The following is a 19,757-nucleotide window of genomic DNA, read 5'->3' as shown; positions in this document are numbered from 1 at the left end:
TTGTCATAAGCATTGGCATGTAATATTTGAAGTAAGCAATTGATTACATTCAAGTAGCAAGGAAAAAGTTTGTAATTATATTTTAGGTCAATTGCTTCATATTGGTTTGTGCTTTACTTGTGTTTCTATACTTTATATTAGGGATATATTTTGTAAGGGGGTAAGGTAATGGTGATTAGTAGTTTAAAATCTAGGAAAGTATGAAACTATCAGCTTATTTTTATTATAGGACCTTCGAAATTATCAATACACTTTGCATAATATAGAACACCTGTTGATTCACATGGAAATGGGTAAAAGTTGTATAAAAATACCTCGAAAAAGATACAGTGATGTAAGTACAATTGTATTTTTTAAATTGTGTGGCCTATTATTATATAGATTTTATACTTACTTATGAGAATATTGCATGATAGATTTTGTTTTCATTCGGACTATGCCTACATATTTTTACGTCATTAGATCTCAGTATAGATAACTACTTCTTGCCAGTATAGTTCTCAAACCATCTAGGCTTCCTCATTCTCAGAAATTCTTGACATCTTTCTATAGAGGATTTTTCCATTAAGCAAGAGATCTCCTAAGGTTTTTAAAAAAAGTTTTGTGGACATCAGTATAACATTTGAGTGACACATATTCAACATTTCATAATTTTGGGAACTGTATAAAATGTGCATCACTATTTTAATGGAGAATCTTGTTTTTCATCTTTTCCTACAAATTAATTTGAGTCCTTCATTCTAGAACATATTTTTCTGTCACATTAAGGGGAATTATTTAGACTAAAGTTTGCTAGTGATGAAGCTGGCCAGGAATTAGATTTCTTGAATAATTATAACTAATTAATGTAAAATACTGTTTATATTAACAGGTAATGAAAGTCATAAATTCTTCTAATGAGCATGTGATAAGTATTGGAGCTAGTTTTAGTATTGAAGCTGATTCTCACTTAGTCTGTGTTCAGAATGATGGAATTTATCAAACACAAGCTAACAGTGCAACTGGTCATCCCAGAAAAGGTAAGAAGTAGATTATAACATTTTAGTTCTAAAACTTAATTTTTGTTTAATTATTATTTTAAATGCTAACATAAACATTTTTTGTCACCAGAAACAGAAGCATTGTAATGTAAGAGTCTAAATAAAATCTTTGGCTTTTAAATGATAAATATTAACTAGATCACTTTTCTTCAAAAAAATACCCTCCACCTAATTCGTTACTACTCTTCTAATAATGTCTCGAAGACATTGATAAGTACTACTTTGTGAAGCTGTGAATGCATAATAAATATAATAGAATAGAAACATATCTGGTCTAAGATTTCTGCCTAGAAGTTGAGGTGATAGTCTTGTGTGGTTCCTTTCTGGGGACAAAAAGTGGTATGGCTCTGATGCTTTGTGATGATATGGAGGTGACTCTGGATTTTCAAAGCAGAGCACCTTTTCTGACAGGGCTAGTCAAGTTGGAAGATTTGTCTTATCAGAAGACTAGTCTAACTCAGTTTGGAGAGGGTTATTCCTGGGTTAGACATAGACTTGGTGGCCATATTCATTCATGGCTGTGTCAAACAAGTCACAAATGGAATACATTCCGAAGCAGTGGAAGAAGGACTAGTAAAACAGTAGATCCTTGAAGTTAACTACATAAAATCACACATAATTAAAAAAAATCTTTTAAACAAGTTTGATGCCAGGAGGTACACTTGCATTTTGTTTTTAAAGACAATTACTAAAATTCCAAAGAGCCTAATTTAGAAATCACATTCAGTAAAAATGTTTTAACCCATTTATGTGCAGGTTTGCACCTGATTTTTAAATTAAATTAATTATTTAACAATTATAATTGTTATATTATTTAACTATTAATTGACAAGGCCTGTTGATTTCACCTTTATAACATTTCTCTTATGTGCCCCCTTCTTCTCTCCACTGCTACTGTCCTGGTACAGGCTTTCATCACCAGAAGGTTAGATAATTGCCAATAGCTTGCTAGTGAGTCACCACAAGTCTCTCCCCACTGTAGTCTGTTCTTCATTCAGCCATTAAAGAGAGAGTTTCCTAAAATTTAGGTCACTCCCCTCCCCCCCCACTCAGATTTCATTGGCCATTCAAAACTCTTCATAACCTGTTCCCCTCCTACCTTTCTAATCTTTTCTTACACCTTATTCTCAACACATACGCTTTGCTCCATGACACTGTCCTTGTGACTCTTAACACCAATAAGACATTCCATCTCTTGGCTTTTCGGCAATTTCTCTGGTTATCTCCCATGTCTGGAATGCTCTCCCTCTTTAATTCTGCCTTTTAACTTCCCTGGCTTCCTTTAAGTTCCAGTTAAGATCCCACTATCTACAGGAAGCCTTCCTCAACCCATCTGAACTCTAGTGCTTTCTTTCTGTTAGTTATTTCCTATTTATCCCGCCTCTAGGCCATTTGTATATAAATTTTTTCATGTTGTCTCTTGAATTGGGTTGTGAGCTCTTTGTATCCCTCAGTGCTTATTAAATGCTTATTGACTGACTTTCTTATTAATGTGACTGATAAGTTGGATCTGGCCAAATTGGTTTATTCTTGCCCTCTAAAAATACCTTATACTTTATTCCATTTTGGCCTTGGGTCACATTGTTCCTTTTTGCTTAGAATAGCCTTATTTTGCTCTCTCTACTTGGATTCTTATACTTTAAAGCCCAATTTAAATAGCTCCAAGACATTCTATGAATTCTTCATTACTGCTTTGTATTTCTGTGATGAATTGATGTATTATTTTCCATTGTAGTTATCTGTATATGTCAGACCCCTTTATTAGGCTGAAACTTCTTCAAAGACAGGTTTGAAACTATGCATAATAGTAAGAACAAACATTTATTTAGTACTTGAGGGTTTGTAGAACACTTTACATTAATATCATCTCATTTGATCCAAATAACACCCTTGTGAGGTATGTGCTATTATTATTCCCATCTTACATCTAAGGAAACTCAGGCCGAGAGAAAGTTAGTGATTTGCCTAGGTCACATAGCAGGATTTAAACCTAGGTCTTCTTGACTTCAAGTCCAGTGCGTTTACACTAAAAGGCAGGGATTGGTTCTATGATTGAGTTAGTATAGGGAACTCCTAGGTGTGGAAACTCCCTCTACCAGTGCAAGTTAGCACTCTTCTCTGTAGTTTTTAGTCATAAGAAAATTACTTACAGCATTTAGAGGTTAAATGATTTTATGACATAAATGCAGAATGTGTCAGACAGGACTTGAACCAAGGTCTTTCTGACTTTAAGGCTAGTTCTCTTTTTACTACCTAGAACATATGTGTATATTTTTGTACATGTAATTTAATAACATATGAAATTTTTGTATCCCTTTTTGCACTTTTTTCTTTGTGTTACAAAAAATGTTGTGTTCTCTTTTTGTTATGCTATCGGCCACCTATGCAGTAACTGAGCATCCTCTATCCTGAATACAAGCCCTTTCTCATTGCAGATATGCATAAGTTAGCAAAAACAAATCATCATACTGGTTATATAACTTAAGAAAGAAAAAATGACTTGTAGATATTACTTTTTGGTAATAACTTAATAAATTTGAATTAATGTACCATAAAAAGAATTAAAAACAAATCTATAAATTTACTGACTTTGTTTTTCTCTTATTAGTGACTGGTGCAAGTTTTGTGGTATTCAATGGAGCTCTGAAAACATCTTCAGGATTTCTTGCTAAATCCAGTATAGTTGAAGGTATGAACCTCTTTAATTGTTTTGATGTAAAAATTGACCCCCAAAATTCTAGAGCTTTTGAGTAAATGTTCAAAAGGTATCTAGCATGAAATAATTCAGCTGTGTCAGCTTAACACTATGCGGTGACTTCAGAAAATTTCTCCTTCTGAACAGGAAAATGGAGGACTGCTTTTTTGTCTGTTTACCAAACGATGGTTTTTATTAAAATAGGAATTTTATCAGAGTAGGAAAATTGAATTGATTCCATAGGGAAAGAAAATATGATTTGCTGCTAGCCCTCCAAGTACAAAGATAATCAGGAAAAGAATATTTATTGATGGGGAAAATGCTACAGATTCCTTTTGATTGTAGTTGAAGTGCTTTATCCTGAGATGATATTTGTAGTGAAGTGATTTTACAGTATTAGAGAAAAGATAATATTAGCTTTGAGATTAAGTTCAGTATTCTAAAAATTGTACCCTATTATTTCAAGCATTTTGGTATATTTATTCTGTTTTAGGAAGCTTTTAACAAATAAATATATTTTACTATAATGCAATTAGCTGAAAAAAGAATGTTTATTTTTGTTATTAAACCAAAAATAAACTATAAATTAGAGTATTTTTTTTCAAATAAGAACATTTTTATACACTGATGTGGCAGGATCCTCACTGAAATTGATTTATAAAATATTCTTCATGGTTTCTTTGTAGGGTAATGAATTAGAATTATATGACCTGTGGGCATGTTTTTCAATCATGAAATGATTATTGTATGCAAAAAAGTATTTTGATCAATAGAAAATAGTGTTTTACAGTAATGAATTTCATTGCTTTGTTAAAGAAATCTTTATCTTAAATTCTTTTATTTCTAGATGGTTTGATGGTACAAATAACTCCTGAGACAATGGAAGGTTTACGGCTAGCACTAAAAGACCAAAAAGACTTTAAAATTACATGTGGGAAAGTAGATGCAGTAGACTTAAGAGAATATGTGGATATCTGCTGGGTAGATACTGAAGAAAAAGGAAACAAAGGGTAAGAATTTTTTTCAGTATAATAATAGCTGAAATTAAAAGAGGAAACATTTAGCTTTTGTCCAAAATTTTCTATTTGAGTAATATAATTAAGAATTTAAATTAATGTTTATATGCAGCTTGTTTTTAAAATTTGTTTGCCATTTAGTCCCAGGCATATTTCCTTCACTAGACTGCTAATAATTAAATTGGTCCAAGGTGAATCTGGTAATGTGGAAAATGACAAAAAAGAGGTTCAGACTTAATGTCAGGACTAAGAGTAAAATTATATATTCTGATGCATGTCTTTATTAAGAAGGCAGTGTATAATTGTAGGAAGCAGTGTGTAGGATAGTGGAAGAAGCATTAGATTTGATGTTAGGAGATTTAGGTTCTTAATCATAGTTTTGTCATTAATTTTTTTGTTTTTATATCAGTCATTTTTAATTCCATCTCTTCTTGTTGAGCTATTTTTATTATTCATGCAAAAGCTTTTAGTTCTATGGAACCAAATTAGTTTAATTTTATGGCATTCTATATTATAGCTGATGAGAAATTCACCCCCTCTACAGTTGAAAGCAGCAACCTTACATTTTCTTAATGAGTTTTTAATCTTGAAATTTTTTATACAGAGATCCTTTGGCTGTTTAGAACTTGTGGTCAATAATTGAGGATGATGTATATATAGTACAAGTCAATTTTTTTTCTTTTTTGTATTTTCCAATTACATGTAAAAACAAACTGTTACATTCTTATTTAAAATTTCTTTTTAAAATCTCAGGTATATATGTACATATACATTTTAATAATTACTGTTTTATAATAAGATTTGAGATTTCATGTCACCTTTTTTGTACTATTTTCATCACTTGCTTTGATATGCATGATCTTTTGTTTGTACTTGTGAATTTTCCCCCCTAATTTTTAAAAGTATTAATTTTATAATTGAATTGTTAATGTTAACAACGTAGTTTTCAGTTTCAGACACGAGTCATAAATATATAATTGTAAGTGGCCTTTAAAGCCATCTAGTGAAATACTCTCATTCTATAGATGAAGAAGCTAAAAGTCCATATATGTAAACTAGCCTACCCAAGGCAGGTTTATGTGGGGAAAGTAGTGGTTAGGGTTTGAGCTTAGGCCCTCTGATTCCAAATCCAATTCTTTTTTCATCTATGTCATTATAGTGTAATTTCTGGTAATTTAAAAAAGTACTTCTCCAGATGTTTTTAAGTTTGTATTTAGAGCTGCATCTTTTCCTCAAATTTCTTCATTAATTAAGAGTTGTGGGTTGTGGTCTTGACAGTGTGTTTTAAAGATTTCTGCTCTTCCACATTTGTTAATAAGTTCTTTGTGCCTAAATACATGTTTTGTTTTAAAGTAGGTCCCATGGGAACCTGAAAAAAAAAGTGTATTTAATGTCAGAATCTCCATGGGTCTCTTAAATCCAACTTTCCCCATTTTGTTTAAGTATCTTAATTTACTTCTTTATCTTTTGGATTTATCTCTGATTAAGGAATGTTAAGGTTGCCTAAAATTAATGTCTTGCTATGTAGGGTTTTTTTTCCCCTCTATGATATTCTACACTAAAATTGATATTGCTTATTTATTTATGCCTTTAACCACAATGTAATTTTCTTGCTTGTCCTTTTAATGAAATCTTTACCCCATGACTGCAGTTCTGTTTCTTTGATCCTCCTGAAGTAAATTTAAATGATTATTGTGATCTTATCCATATGGAGAGTCTCACCAATGAAGCAGTTTATAATTTTCATCCATGCTTTATCTATTGTCCATTTACTTCCATGAGTTTGTCATGGAGTGTCAACCCAAAGGGGCAAGAATCTTCTTCATTTTCTCTTGATGCTGCAAGGATATCAAAACCTGCTGACCGTCCATTAGCTATCCATCACTATCAGACCAATTAATTTTTTTTCAATCATGTGATGAGATTCTTTATTTCATTTCTTTTTTTGTAGTTCTTTAGTGGTTTTGTGCAGAACCCTGCTCACACCTGTGACAAAGCTCTTTCTCAATCTCCAAGTGATACTTTAAAAATGCTTGTAGAAAATGTATTTTATTTTTTGCACTCATACAATAATTGTACAATATTAGAATTAAAATAATAGGCTTTTGTTTCTGGGAGAAGTTTGGTATCATTAAATGATGTTTGTAATTTCCCAAAGGCAATCCAGTCCATTCTCTTTCTGTTTAATTCTGACCCCAACTTAATTCTGACCCCAATTTATTAATTTCTGTCTGTCCAGGATTTTTTCTCTTCATGACAGAACTCTGGCTTATCAGATGTTAATAATCAGAAGGTCAATGAATAAGGCTCTCATATCTGTCATAAAAGTCTTGAATAAATTTGATGTATGCATAAGAGATCAAAAGGCTTTAAGATGGCATTTTTGCTCCAATGAATCAAGTGTTTTTTTCACAATGAGATTTTTGTATTCTCTATGTTTTTTAGTTGTGACTTGGTAAAGATGTAACTAATTGTGCAATTTTATTGGTGAAACTTGGCTGGTCTTCCACCAAATATATCTTTTTTTTAAACCTTTACCTTCTGTCACCTAATATATCTTTCACTGTGTTTCTAGATGGGAAGGCAGCCACAAATAGTCATACTAGTTGATGTTGTCTTGGTTGCCTTTTAAAAAAAAATCATTCATTACATCTGAGATTTTTTCCTACACCTTTGTTATCTTCTCCTTCATATACCCTATAAATTGCTCCCTCTGGGGCCCCACATATTTGGCTCATTTCTTTGTATATGTACTTGCTCTGATACAGTTGCTTTCTTCATTTTTATTCCTTTAATTTCATTTCTATGTCCATGGTAAGTGTACCCAGGATATTAGAGTCCAAGTGTGGTGGCTCCACTGTCCTTGATGTTGAACGAGATGTTTGATAGGAAAAACTTTGTAGATCTTTTCTATTGTTGCTTTCCTTCTGTTTTCATCCTCACATATCCTCAGGCTAAATTTGCTTGGTGGCAATTGAGTTTTTCACCAAACTTTTTTTGAGCTAGTTTTATCCTTCTATTGTTTTTCTCTTTTATGAAGAAATAATTCTCATATTCTAATGCAATATTTCCATCAGATTTTTTTTTCAATTTGGTTTATTTTCTAAGCTGGTTTTCCATTTGTCTACTAAATCTCTGTGTGCCAAATAAGTCAATTCTTTGTTAATTAAGACACTTTTGGGCTCTTTTAGGCTCCTGATTATGGCATCTGTTAAACTATTGTATGAAATTATAGTAGTTTGAGTCTATGACCCTTACTCTAGCTAAATCTCATTTTTTGCCATCAATAATTTATTTAAATAATTAGAGAATACAACTTTAAAAATTGCATATCATATCTTCTTTTATTTTGAAACGTGCACTAATTTCTTTTTTTCTCTAATAAGTCAGTGATTTGACCACACAGAAAGCAGTTTTAGAGATGATTACTACATCAGTAATAAGTCATTTTCTATCTTTTTAACTACAACTTAATTTTTTGTGATATTATCCATTATCAGTACTTCTCTTCTTGAAGAAAGTAATCATAATACTTTAATGGGAAGCTCATTCCCTATTCCTCAAAATCATATTTTCCAACAAATTTTTCATTGTCCTTATCTGTTCCCATCTTTGTATTGAAGCCACTATCAGTGTAAATTTATTTAATTTGTTAAGTATAATCAAGGGATTAATATTTCTGTACTTCAGTTTTTGAAACAAACAACTTCTTTTGCATAAGATGCAATTAGAAATTACAAAAAAATGACAAACACTTGAGTATTATGATATTAATAACAATGTCTCATGAAGTAATGTTTCTTATTATCTTTGAGTGCACAATTAAACCAACTCTGTCAACTCTTATTTGCTTCTCCAAGGAAAAACTGTTACCTATTTAGCTAAAAGTTATTTATGCTTTTTAAAATTTCTTTAACAGTGAAAATACTGAGATTGATATGATTTAGTACCTTTAGTGCTATGCCCACTCCTTTGCTGGATGAGGATATTATTTATAATACCCATGTGAAATTAAAGCTTATAGACTTTCTTCAAAATCATGATTTTTGTACTCTCTACTCTTCTTAACATTTTTCCACCACCACCATGTAAGTGGAAAGAATATACAGGACTTAGGCCTATCTGATGTTTTTCTTTATTTTATAGGATGTCGTGAAAAAATTGTGGTCACCCTATTGGTGGGGACTCTGCTGTGCTCTATTAATGTTTCTCAGAAAGCAGACTTAGTTGCTAGAATCATATGGTCTCAGTTAAAACAATAAATTTAATATATATATATATATACTGTGTTTTAAAAGCAAGTTGTTGGGTTTTGTTTTCTTGTTTTCTAAATCTATTTTTTATTCTATTCTTTTTAAATGAATATATTCAACTCATTAATACTGAATGCTATAATTGTTTGTTTGGCTTTCCATTAGATTTTATTGTTAATGATAGTTTTTTAAAAATTTATATATACAAGGCATCATTCTGTTTTGTTTATAGTCTTAGTCCCTACATCTGAACAGCCATAGTTCCAACTCTACTCCCGGATAAAGCTTATCTTACTTTATAATCAACTAGTCATAATCACAGTCCTCAATCTTATACCTATGAAAACGCCTTAGTACAATATTGTACATTTATTGATAAGCTCTTTTAAAAAAACTTTACTCTTACCTCCTACTGTATTAAGAGACAGATAATAGGGGGCAGCTGGGTGGCTCAGTGGATTGAGAGCCAGGCCTAGAGATGGGAGGTCCTAGGTTCAAATATGGCCTCAGATACTTCCCAGCTGTGTGATCCAGGACAAGTCACTTGACCCCCATTGTCTAGCCCAGTGATTCCCAAAGCGGGCACCACTGCCCCCTGTTGGGTGCTGCAGCGATCCAGGGGAACAGTGATGGCCACTGGTTGTGTAAATGGAATTAGCTCACCCCCATTCATAGTTAAACTCTAGCCACCAGAGATAATGTCAACCCCACCTCCCTTAGTGGGGAGGGGAGACACATGACAATAAGTAACAAATCAATCCATTTGTCCACTTGAATTAGAGGTGGATCCAGGAAGTGATGAAAGCTGCTATCTTTCAAATATGATGCTAACTTCCTGTTGAGGCAGTTGGCGCTTTGAACTTGGTGTAGAAGGATCTCTGGTGAGACCTCAGGGCAGCTTCCCTCTGAATTGTCACGTGGGCAAGTTAGGCTGACTTCCTTTCGCCTCCCTTGGCGTTTCTGGGGGCTCTACCCCCAAGGAAGCTTCTTTGCCTCTCTAATTGTCAAAGGCCTTGCGGCTAGTAGCCTTGTTTAATTAACCTCTAAATCCTCATCCAGGCTGGACCTCTGGTCAGGCCAGAGTTTCTCTCTCTCTATTTCCCTACCTTCTACCTTCCTAATTGTAAATAAACTACCATAAAAGCCATCCTGACTTGGGTCTATTTTAATTATGGAATCAAGCTGATCTGATTGATTCCTGGAGACCACACCTTAAGTATATATAAATATCTAAATTACCCTTCTTACAGTTGGCTGACCACGTTCAGTCTCAGATACCCTCAGTCTTCCTAAATTTTCTTGATTTTTCCTCTACTTTTGTGACTATCCCTAAGTCAGCCTTTTTACAGCTCATTTTGGATCTGCAATTTACGTACAGCTGCCAGACTGGTGAGATCAAACTTTTTCTTTCCTTTAGCCTTTAAAATACATTAGAAAAGCAGCCACTTTTAATCTTGGCTGCAGTGCCCTGAGATTTCAGCTGGGGGGGGCGACCACACTTTAAGTATGCATAAATAAATATCTAAATTCCCCTTCTTACAAGGTGCATTAAAAAATTAATTTCCAGGGGGCTAAGTAATATTTTTTCTGGAAAGGGGGCTGTAGGCCAAAAAAGTTTGGGAACCACTGGCCTAGCTCTTACCACTCTTCTGCCTTGGAACCAATACAAAGTATTGATTCCAAGACAGAAGGTAAGGGTTTAAAAAAAAAAAAAAAAAAAGGAGCTACAGAATAAATATAGCACTTTATCTCAAAAAAGACCTTAAAAGTTTGCTTGTTGAACTGGTCATTAGAAAACCCAAAGATTGTGAATTATTTAAAAGTGATAGTTTTTTGTATTCTTACTGTTATTCATTCAGAAAAAATTGAGCATAAGCAAAATGGTAGTTCCAGTTATGTTCAACTTGTCAAGTATAACAGTTACATTGGAAACAGTTTGGGTTTCCAAAATAAGCACTATAGCAGAACTGACTATACTTGAATTTAAAATCTATATATCCTTTTACAGTTTTGGCTGCTTTATAAATTTGCCTGTCAAATGTCCAATAAAAGTTCATTATTTCTCACAATGAACATATTATATTTTCTTACCTCACTCAAAAAAATCAACACTGATATATGATGGAGAATGTTTATGATGGCAATTTGAAAATGTAGGCTAGTTTTCCTCGATTGCTGGGATATTATTGTTCCATTCTCTTTTTGTTTGGTAATCGTGTTGAGTGGTGTTACACTATTTTAATGGTGTTTCTAAAAAATAGATTTGTTTCATAGATTTAGAGCCAACAAAGGCTTCCCTATGTTACCCTATTCAACCCCCTCATTTTATGTTTGCGGAAACTATTATCTAGATAGATTAGATTAGGTCATGAGGGTTTCTAAGTTGCAGAGTTAGAATCTGAACTCGGGACTTCTGGCTCTAAACTTAGTGTTCTTTCCTATTAAGGTCTTTGTGGCTTCCCTTGACTTATACCCTTACTATTTGCTGTTTCCCAAGTTTTTAAGTCAGGCTAAGAAAATCAGTCTTTCCTTTCTTATCATCTGCTTTCTGGAAAAGTGGTCATAATCAACAGCTTTTGTGTATTGTTTTCTCCTGATCACTTGCAAGGTTCTTTTTGACACTGACTGTTGCTTGGTCATTTTCTTTCTCTTTGAATTTAGAGTTCCTTTCTGCCTGAATTTTATTTGTTCATACTGTGCCCTTTTCCAGTATTTCTGGATAATTTTGTTCCATCGTTTTCTGGAAATTGTTCACATTTTAAAAAATATTCTTTGGGGAAGAGGAAAGATTTTTAAATTGCCTTCAACTAACATTTCAGTTGTTTTGATGAGCTCCTTCATCTGATTTTGCTGCTTTGTCTTGTAGAGATCTGAAATCATCTTCTAATTTTGTCTTTTTTTGTTTTTTTGCTGTTTTTTTCTTCGTTACTGTATTTTTTCATGCTGCTTGAAACATTCCAATTCTCGGCATACATTGGACCTAGAGTTAGGCAAGTTCAAATCCAGCCATAGCCACTTAACTGGTTATGTGACCCTAGGAAGGCTTCTCTGAGCCTCAGTTTCCTCATCTGCAAAATAAGGGGTAATAATAGCCCAGGATTGTTGTCAAGATCAAATGAGATAATATTTACAAACCTTAAAGTGCTATGTAAATGTTGCTATTATTAGTAGTATACAGCTGCAGTGACATTTTCTGTCATCATTTCTGAATTGCCAGTTCTTATGTTCTTATCACATTCTTCTTTTAGCAATTTTATTTCTGCTCTTATGGATTCCAGATATTCCACATATCTTTTATTGAAATTTAAAAACTTCTCTGGAGGTGATATGTCCAATTTCTTTTCTAAAGGTATAGTTATTGTAGTATTGTTCCTTTTTTTTCTGTAGAATTCTTTCCTCTTTCTTTTATCTCATAGTATTTGTTCATGGTATTAGGGCTTTTTTTTCTTATTTCCTTTGTCATTATCTTTCTATAAAATTTTGGTTGTTTCTTTTATTTTGTTAATTTTTAAACTTTGTCTATTTTGAGGTTAATGTAAGGAAATTTGGCTTAGTCTTGATTTAAGTATTGGTAGTTTAAAAGATTAGTCTCCTGATTGAAGAATTTATACAGATATGACACTATATTTTGGCATTCACTTTTCTTTGGAGATATCCATTTCCTGCTTAAAAATTAATAGCTTGTATTCTAGTTCTTTTATGAATTTAATAAAGTTCTTTAAGCAAGGAAAATTTTGAAATAACATTACTTTATTTCATTTTGTAGTGTTATTAGTGAAATAGATGGAAAATCATTGGAAGGAATTCCAAGTGAGAAAATACAACAGGAAGCAGATTTTGAAACTGATGAAAAACTTGTAAAATGTACAGAGGTAATGAGACTGTTCTTTTCCATCTCTTTTTGATTATTCAATACATGCATATATATCTTTTCTTTACATTTTAAGATTTTGCTGCTGCTTTTAATCTCCCCAATCTGGTATTATACCAGACTTCCTTATACTGTGTATACCTAAAGGACTGAGGATTATCATTTAAGGAAAATTTTCCATTTTGTAAATTTTGATAATTTTAGAGGTGTTAGTTGAATTATTGTTATCTCAAGTATCATGTTGAAAATTATAAATATAGTAAATGATATTAATTCCATTTTCCAAAGATGTAAATGGTCATTTTTTTTGAGGTCCAGCATATTTTCCTAACACTGTCTCTTATTTAGTACAACTCATACTTGGGATTTTTAAAATCATTATTAATGGAGTGTGCTGACCCATTCCTACTCTGATCTGTTTTCCCTGATATGAGTAAATAAGATCAGAATCTCTGATAATTGAAATTTTGAGTGTATTGTCTGAATATAGATCATATTGAGTTTCTGTATTATTCCTACATTTTTAGAAGTTCTTAGAGGAACTTTGGTCATGTTAACATAATTTTTAAAAAATTATCTTTTCTTTTTACTTCACCTACGTTTTCCATTATGTCTCCCTTCCTTCTTACCTCCCAAAGAACCATATCTTATTTTTAAAAAGTGAGAGAAAGAAAAAACAGTTCAGCAAAATTAGCCACCCAAATCTGAGAATATTTGCAGTGTTCCACACCCATAATCCCCCACCTCTGCAAAGAAGGAGGGGGATGGTGTTTTCATATCTCTTCTTTGGATACAAGGTTAGTCATAATTTTGCAGCAATATTCATTGTAGTTGTCATTTCCAATTACATTTTTTGAAGTCATTGTGCACATTGTTTTCCTGATTTGGCTTATTTCATATATTTCCTCATATCCTCATATTACCATTACCATTTCTTATGTTCGTGTATCATAATTTGTTTAGGTGTTCTTCAGTGAATGGATCTCTATTGTTAATTACTTCTTTGCTACTGTAAATAACAAAAGATTAGCATCATTTTTATAGCAAAGTGAATTATGATTTCTTAAAGCTTTGGGACAGTGTAATTAAGCCATTCCATTATTAGGTCACAACTGGTTTTAATTTTTGGTTTAGTAAGGTTAATGTAAAGATGTTAATGTTAAACTTGGTAATGAAGGTGTGGTTCAGGGTGACCAGAGGTCCTGCCAGGGTTCAAATGTTTACTCAGACACTTCCTAGCTGTGTGACTCTGGCCAAATCATTTAATCCCAAATGCCTAGCCAATACTGCTCTTTGGTCTTAGGATCCATACTTAGTATTGATTCTAAGATAGAAGGTAAGGTTAAAAACCCCCATTAACTTGGTAATGAAACTGGTTAGGGAAATGTCTTGAGTTGCTTTAGTCACTTTCAAGGTTGTTGATATTGGGCATGTAATCAGAAATACAAATATTTTATGATTTATTTTCTAATTACTGTATTTCAGGTATTCTATTTTCTAAAGGACCAGGACTTTACAATGTCAGGAAGTCGTTACCAGTTTGCTAAAGAGATAGCAATAGCTGGCAGTGCTGCACTTTGTTCACACCTGAAAAATCTAAAAAGTAATGGGATGAATAAGATAGGACTTCGAGTTTCTGTTGATACTGATATGGTAATGTTGAATTCATTTTTTCTTTTTAAAAACAAATGTATTGTGGCAGTATCTTAAAGTTTACTTGAAGTCAGTTCAGCAAATAATTTTTCTTTTTCTATTTTATTTACATTAATTTTCTATTTGAGGTTAAAATCTCTTACATTTATTTTGTATGACTTTGTCCTTCCAATTCCCAGTACTTGGCATATAGATATCATGTGTGTGATATTCACTATATTAGTAATGGCTATTTTCTGTGGCTCTTCTGATTTGATTTAGTTCCCTCCTTTCATGAGGCCTATCTATTAAATTATGAGAAAATACAAAAGAAAGAAAAACAATAAACTATGATCAAATTGAGGAAACAGAATATTTATCCAAACCCTACCTGAAGAGTAGGTCACAATCAACCAATGGAAAAATGTTAAAAAAAACTATACCTATTAAAGTAATATAGTATATGGCTTTAAAAGACTAGGAGAGAGCTTCAATTATTATAAGTTACCTTTTCACCAATAAAAATATATGGGGAATGCTTGAATTTATATTTTCACCATCATGATGGTTATTCTTAAAGAACCTCAATTGAAAGTGAACAACTATTATTTAAAACATTTAAATAATTTTTTTTTATAATTTTAAGACTTTTATTTAAGAGAGATTTTAAAGTCTTTTTGTTACATATTCAAAATTTTCTTCCTTTTAGTCTTTGGGGTGCATCATTCCACTGGTTTATTAGAGCAATTATTAGATAAGCACAATTTATTTAATCTTGAGAAGTGGGGCAAAAGAACCATCTAGTCCTTTTCTTTTTTAAAAGTCTCTAGTGGGGGTGCAACTAGGTGGCTCAGTGGATTGAGAGCCAGGCCTAGACACAGGAAGTCCTGGGTTCAAATGTGGTCTCATATACTTCCTACCTGTGTGACCCTATATAAGTGGCTTAACCCCTATTTCCTAGTCCTTGTTGCACTTCTACCTTGGAACTGAACAACTGGAAATGAGCAACACAATACTAATTTTAACATGGAAGATAAGAGGTTTTTGTTTGAGTCTCTAGTGGTTCAATAAACTTTAAAATACTTAAATATAAAAATAGGAGATAGGTACACATTATGGAATAAATTATCTACTGCTAAGACATCAGTACATTTAAATTCAATAATGTTATTTAGGAATGCTTTATCATTACTTTTCATGACCTCTTAAGCTAATCAGGAATGATTGTTCTTTTACCCATGACTCACTTGTAATTTATATATTTTTCAGGTTGAATTTCAGGCAGGATCTGGAGGTCAGCTTCTTCCTCAACATTACTTAAATGATCTTGATAGTGCTCTAATTCCAGTGATCCACGGTGGCACCTCCAACTCTGTTTTACCATTGGAGATAGAATTAATGTTTTTCCTTATAGAAAATCTATTTTAGCAAAAATAGCTGTGCTACTATGCATTATAAACTGATTTGTTAGAATTAAGTTCAGCACCAAAACTGTAATGATATAGACACTAAAATAGATATGTTTGAGATTAATCTTTTGAGCTTAGCTTTTATGATGAAATTTAATTTTTTAAAAGTCCTAGCACAGTATGGATGAACCCATACATTTTAGGTTTCCACCATTTCTGAAACTTTATATTTAATTACGGGTACTCAAAAAAAAAAGGTGAAGACTTCTTCTGTCTTTGAGAAACTGCAACATATACTGTGCTGGTTTTAATGCTAAGCCAAAGTATTGCAATTAGCTCTACTGCTTTATGTTCACAACGGTTTTAATGAAGATTCTTAATGTCACCTAAATCAGGAACATCTCTTTTGCATCTGTACAAGTGAGATGCCCCCATTTACAAATATGTATTTCAGTGGCATAGAACTGTTTTCATATCCTAGAGAGTACAATAAGACTGCTATCTCTGTATTTAAACTTTTGAGTATTTGGATAAAGATAAGGATTTTTGCCTTTTTTTCTTCTCCAGATTTAGCATTTGAGATTTTTCCTGATTAAATACATATATAAATCAAATGATTGTAGGTGCTTTAGGAATTTGTGCTTCTATATTTAAGTGTATTGTTTTTATAGAGAGAAAATGACAAGTATGTGTTTTATAACTGTATCTTTAATAATTTATAAATTGGTGATATTTTTATACTACAATGATTTCTTCTCCCCCTACACTCCTTTACATATAACAGTTTATTTACAATTTTCTCATGTGATTGACGATAGGCCAGACAGATGACCCTTGAAGTAGTCATTATGTAGCAATAAATGAAGCATTAAAGTAAGGTTTCTTTTCCTTTCTCATTAATTCTTGAAATTCATTTGGCAGCCCTGTTTCCTTTCAGGGAAAACTATTGTGTCAATTTTCATGAACTACTTTAGCATATTTGAAATTCTTTGTATAGTACTTATTTTTGATAATGGGGTATTAACTGAAGTTAAACTCTATGTATTTGCATTACAAACAAAATTTGTGCCTGAATACAAAGGTTCACAGTGAACCCTCATCAGGTTTGACAATTAACTGTTACATGGCTTCCCTCTTTGCTATAAGACAAAAAATAGTAGTAAAGAAGCAAAGGGTGCATTTCAATTAGTGCTATCAACAGGTTATAGGAACCTAATCATTATTTAGATGCCTTTTTGATTCTCATGTGGAATATTTATATGTTTTTGTATCAAAAACACTATGTATAGCTCAAGAAAAATGACACTAATTAGCCCTGTTTTAAGAAAAAATATATAACCTAACAACTTGAATTACACAGATCAGAATTATAACTCAGGATCCAAAGTCTCAGGATAGAAGAGAATGGGGATATCAGTGAACAAAAGCATCCAATTTCTGTTGAACTTCACCTCTTATAATTAGCCCAAGATGGCAGTGGAACGGAATATCCATTCTTCTGGAAATAGCTAATTTTGCAGGTGTAAACATCATTAAATTTGCAGATATTTAGTGAAATGGCAATGTAATGATTTGTGAAGTATACTGTAATTGTATAAGATAAAAACAATTTGTTATTAAATTGTATTTGTTCCTTTTTTTTAGTTCATATTATAATTGCACATCAAAATGATTACACATTCTAATGAATAGTTACAATATACTGTGGTAAACAAAAGAATGATTAGTAAGGTACATTTCCCATCAAGTTCATATTCCTAGTTTGCATTTCAGACCACATTTGAAGTATCTTTTGTGTATGAAGCATCTTCATACATTTTTCTGAATAATTTTCTGGAAATGTTATTTGGATCCATTACTTGTAGTTCTTCAAGATTGCGTTTCCATTTTCAAGTAAAGAGGAAGGCCTATTTTGTTTAAACAGCCTCATAATTGTTTCTTGCCACCCTATTATAAAAGAAGTTCTGGGTCTCTAGATTTTTAACTGAAAGCTACATAGCTATAGGCAAAATCCACATGGTTTACATTTCCTGAGCACACACTGGCTGAAAAACACCTGAGAAGTGCACAAAGGAAAAAGCCAGAAGACCAGAATTGTGTGTAGTAAAAATCAAGAAATAATTAAACTTTTTAAAAGGAAGCAGTTAATATAGGTCAGTGATGGGCAACCTTTTGAGCTTGGTGTGTCAAAATCCGCCCAAAAATCGAGCATAACTCGAGTGGTGTGTCACTTGTGTTAGTCAAGAAAAACACCATAATTTCATGATATTTATAATTTAAATAACAAAAATGTATGATTGTAATATATAACTATCTAATAAACCAAAGTAGGTGAATTTATATAGGTAGAATTGTCATCTATAGTGCACAGTGTCTACACTACACTACAGCAAATGTTTCATCTTTGGCATGCTTCTCTGTATGCGGCCTCATGCAGCTGTGTTTCATTGAAAGTGGCACGTGTGTCATTAGGTTTGCCATCACCGATATAGGTGAACAGGCTGAAAATTCTATACCAGGAATTAAATTTTAAAGTCAGACTAATAAAAGTTCATTAATATACAACTTTAACAAAATGTACATCATTATATAAAAATCTTCCTTTAAAACTAAAAATTGGCAACTGAGTTTGACAATACTAAGTTGATTTTAATCATTATAGTAGTAACTTATGGAAACTGTTATTTTAACTGCCTGAAATAATAGTAATGCAAAATTGTTTTGCTGAGTAGGTAAAGAAATGAATTTCCAGCAGTTTTTTTTTTAATTTAAAGAAATGTTTTTCCTCCTGCCTAAGTGTTTTGGCAGTTGGAATAAATAAAATATATTAAGCTAGTTTCCAAAATTATTTTTTAAAAACCACATCTACAACTTTCTCCTTTTATACCAGTCATTGTTAATGGAAAAAAAAAGTTGCCAAATTAATTTTAATTGCCAAATTTGTATTTTGTACTCTAAGCTAATACCACCAGTGTTTAATTTTTCCCTTTTTAATCTTTGCTTTGAGTTTTTATATATACTCTCTAAGGCTTATTTTTAATAATGTACTTTGCATTCATCTATATATGGTTAGTGCTGTTTTTGTACATACTTCCCAGATTAGGAAAATAATCTTTGCTTTTGATAAAGTAGGTTGTTTTTTTTAACTGCTGGTTCTATCATAAATAAGAGTATTTATTATCCTAATCATCAATAAACATTTTAAATTTTTTATTTCATTTTGGCCCTTTTGTTACCATGTGACCTTAGGCAAGTTATTTCTCCGATATTCAGGCTTTCATTCTTGCAAAATAGGGAAGCCCAGTTCTTTGAAATCAAATTAGTTATAACATTAGGACTTGATTTGAAAGCTATTAAATACCTTACAAACAAAAGGTATAGTCGTTGTTTTCTTATAGTGGGAGTTTCCATGTGAGTCAACAAGGGCATGTATCTTTTTTGGATGACTTCAAGGAAAATGTGAAAGTAAAATTAAGCCTTTGAAGAAAGACAAAGAGAACAAAAAACTGGAAGCAACCTAAGTGTCCCAAATTTTAAAAAGTTGTGAGGGGGCAGCTGGGTAGCTCAGTGGACTGAGAGTCAGGCCTAGAGACGGGAGGTCCTAGGTTCAAATCCGGCCTCGGACACTTCCCAGCTGTGTGACCCTGGGCAAGTCACTTGACCCCCATTGCCCACCCTTACCACTCTTCCACCAAGAAGCCAATACACAGAAGTTAAGGGTTAAAAAAAAAAAAGTTGTTGTAAGCCTGGGCCACTGGGAGGAAGGTGGTGTTCTTCAATAGTAACAGAAGTTTGGAAGAGGGTTTTGGGGGAAAGATAGGGGTTTAATTTTGGATGTGTT

The 19,757-nt window shown here is 32.4% G+C and overlaps 1 protein-coding gene across 1 annotated transcript in view; it reads left to right on the top strand.

Annotated features, from left to right (window-relative positions):
* Nucleotides 1-15,985, top strand: part of ZFYVE16 (zinc finger FYVE-type containing 16) — a 38,425-nt gene extending 22,440 nt beyond the window's left edge. Inside the window, exons 11-17 of the mRNA XM_044662982.1 lie at nt 230-334; nt 872-1,019; nt 3,649-3,729; nt 4,583-4,745; nt 12,771-12,876; nt 14,361-14,528; nt 15,777-15,985. Of these exons, the coding sequence (XP_044518917.1) occupies nt 230-334; nt 872-1,019; nt 3,649-3,729; nt 4,583-4,745; nt 12,771-12,876; nt 14,361-14,528; nt 15,777-15,935 (930 nt within the window). The 3' untranslated portion in view covers nt 15,936-15,985. The remainder of the gene's footprint in view (nt 1-229; nt 335-871; nt 1,020-3,648; nt 3,730-4,582; nt 4,746-12,770; nt 12,877-14,360; nt 14,529-15,776) is intronic.
* Nucleotides 15,986-19,757: the final 3,772 nt, after the last annotated feature.

This window comes from Gracilinanus agilis, chromosome 1 (assembly GCF_016433145.1).
Source record: "Gracilinanus agilis isolate LMUSP501 chromosome 1, AgileGrace, whole genome shotgun sequence".
NCBI lineage: Eukaryota > Metazoa > Chordata > Mammalia > Didelphimorphia > Didelphidae > Gracilinanus > Gracilinanus agilis.
This window is presented reverse-complemented; position numbering and strand designations above follow the sequence as displayed.